The 2683-nt window shown below is 48.4% G+C and overlaps 1 protein-coding gene across 1 annotated transcript; it reads right to left on the reverse strand.

Annotated features, from left to right (window-relative positions):
• Window positions 1-1847: 1847 nt before the first annotated feature.
• LOC106751476 (zinc finger and BTB domain-containing protein 8A-like) lies at window positions 1848-2441 on the reverse strand (the record flags this gene model as incomplete). The annotated part of the gene is made up of 1 exon (XM_014632375.1): window positions 1848-2441. A coding segment is annotated over one exon (585 nt), but the record flags the coding sequence as incomplete, so codon positions are not given.
• Window positions 2442-2683: the final 242 nt, after the last annotated feature.

The following is a 2683-nucleotide window of genomic DNA, read 5'->3' on the forward strand; positions in this document are numbered from 1 at the left end:
GACGAAAAAACATATCCTTTTTTCGTTTTAACCACAAAAATAGTGGCGACAATATGCATGTACGGTTATTATCATTGTTATGCTATAATAAATGTTACGCGGAAAAAAAGTCTGGATGCATTAACCAGAAGTGTACAACCAGATGCGCGTTTTGATCGGAGGAAACGGAATTTCTGGCCATGAGAATCACATTTTGGGTCGTAAGCGCCAGAAATTCTGTCTCCTTCAACCAAAACGCCTCTGGTTGTGCACTTCTAATTAATGTAACCCGACTTTTTCCGCGTCTAATTACGATAATTATTGATGCTACCATTTTTAAATTGGTGAAACGAAAACAAAGGGTATTTTTGGCGCCGAAAATAATAATAATTTTCTATCAGTGTTCCCTCTCTCTCTCTCTCTCTCTCGGTTCCCGCCATAGTCGTCGTCGGGGAAAAACACAGCCGTCGACGCTGTCTCTCGCGGTCTTCAGTAGCGCACCCTCGACAGCTGCTTGTAGAGATCGATGATCTGCAGCTTCTCGTCTTTGTGCATCCGCCGCACGTGTACGTACATATTCGACGAGAACTTGGCCTTCTTGGTGCAGTAGGGGCACTGGTAGCGCGGCTCCTTGCCGCACTGGAACTGGCAGTGAGTCTTCATATCGGAAAGCCTGGTATAACCGCTGTTGCATCTGGGACAGTGGAACTTCTTCCTCGCGCTCTGGATGACCACGCTGTCCGGCCAGCGGGCGATCGGCGCCGCGGTGCCGCCCTGAGGAGGACGACCGGAGTCGACGAATGACGACAGGTAAGAATCCTCCTTCGCTTTCTTCATGACGTCCAGCGCGTCTCTTCGTGGACGATAAGTGTCCGCGGGCATACCGCTGCTGCCGGACACTACCTCGGGATGTACGTAAGACGAGTGCATCTGACCATAAAGCGAATCTAGAAAAAGAATCGAATTGCGGGCAAGCGGTTAGTGGCGGCTAGCGAGAATCGCCCGGTTGGCTGTATAAGTCACGACATCGGGGGACAGAGAGATAAACATTTTCGTCCATGCTCTTCGGTCATCTACACGGTCATCGACTCGCCAAGTCGCAACAAATATATTCACATACAAGTGGGATACGTACTACGGATCGCAGGAGCCAAGTGAGAATACGAGCGTCGCTCGTCGCGTTTCGAATCGACCGGCAATCTGAAAATCTACGGTGGGTCGATGTGCAGTCGGGTTACAACGCTGCTGCTTTACGTCGGTTTATTCGCAATATAGAATTGCACATGCGGTCAAAAACAATCGAGACAATCGACGGCTGTGACAGCTGATGAACAAACATTTTAAGAGTTATCTGTCATCTCACCGGTTATAAATCTTCTGGACGTTCGTCACAATAATAAGTGTCGAGGAAACGAAAATTTCCTCGAAGAAGTCATCTGATCGTCGATTTGCGTCCTCGACGTGTGACTGATCGATACAGCGGTTAAGAGACAGAAAGACAAATCTCCCGAAAATATCGCGTCAATTTTCTCGTTAAACAAACCAATAAATCATACGTACGCGCGATGTGACTCACACGATTAATACTTTAAACGTGATATGATCTATCTGAGAAGTTCCGAGTGTCATTCGGATGATAACGTTGTAGCAACAGTATGTACGTAACAATGTGTGTGTGTGCGTTCTGCGTGTTTATGATCCTTATTCTTTGGTAATGTTAGACTCCGACGAACTCGGTACTGCCTAAGTGTTCTAAATAACTTCACAATCCACGGTTCGAATTTTCAAATACAAAAGCTTCGATAGGATCGCGTTAATCCACCACAACTAGGAACAACGTTCGAAGGAACACGCGAGACAAACACACCGTCGACTCACTACAGCTGACTGATCGAGGACTGCTTGTCCAGGTCTATTATGTATATCGGCAGGTCGTTGTGCATGCTGCGTACATGCGCGTACATGTTCGACGACACCTTGGCGCGTTTGCGGCAGTAGGGGCACTGGAACTTCGGCTCTTGCCCGCACTGAAACCGCACGTGCTTCTTCATGTCGCCCAGGTACTTGTAGCTGTTGTTGCATTTCGGACACAGAAAACGCCGCTGCGAGCTGTCTTGTTGTTGTAGCAACTGCTGCTGTTGCTGCTGTTTCGTCGCACCTTCGGTGTACCAATCACTGAACGCGTTGGAGTCACACGCGGGATGTGCGGAATCGCCGAAAGCGGAATCGTAACTCTGCGACGAGCCACCCTGAAAGGCGAGATGCTGCTCCAACGACATCGCGCCGAGATAGTCGGTCTCCTGTTGCTTCTCCTGATGCTGATACTGCGCAACTCCTGCAAAAAGAAAACAATCCCACGACGATAAACCGCGGTGATCTTTCTCCACGGGACAGAAGTAGATATTACAGGTATAATTACACCGCTCCCTAATTCGCTCGATGATTTCGAGCACATGCAGCCATCACCGATCACGACCGGAGCGCGACCGATTTCGCGAGGAGACCTCTCTCATCCTCGCCTCGTGTCTCTCTCGGCTATTTATTTCGCTATCACCTGTGATTTCTATGGCACAGTAATAGCGATCATCGCAGTTGGACTCGCTGTTACTGTAAACATTTTATTAGAATCTGACTCGCAACAGATTCCCCAGGGAGTGAAGCATACTTATTCTGTGAGCCACAGATGATACGATAACCACTATCA

Source organism: Dinoponera quadriceps, unplaced genomic scaffold (assembly GCF_001313825.1).
Source record: "Dinoponera quadriceps isolate SergipeBrazil2010 unplaced genomic scaffold, ASM131382v1 scaffold13807, whole genome shotgun sequence".
Taxonomy (NCBI): domain Eukaryota; kingdom Metazoa; phylum Arthropoda; class Insecta; order Hymenoptera; family Formicidae; genus Dinoponera; species Dinoponera quadriceps.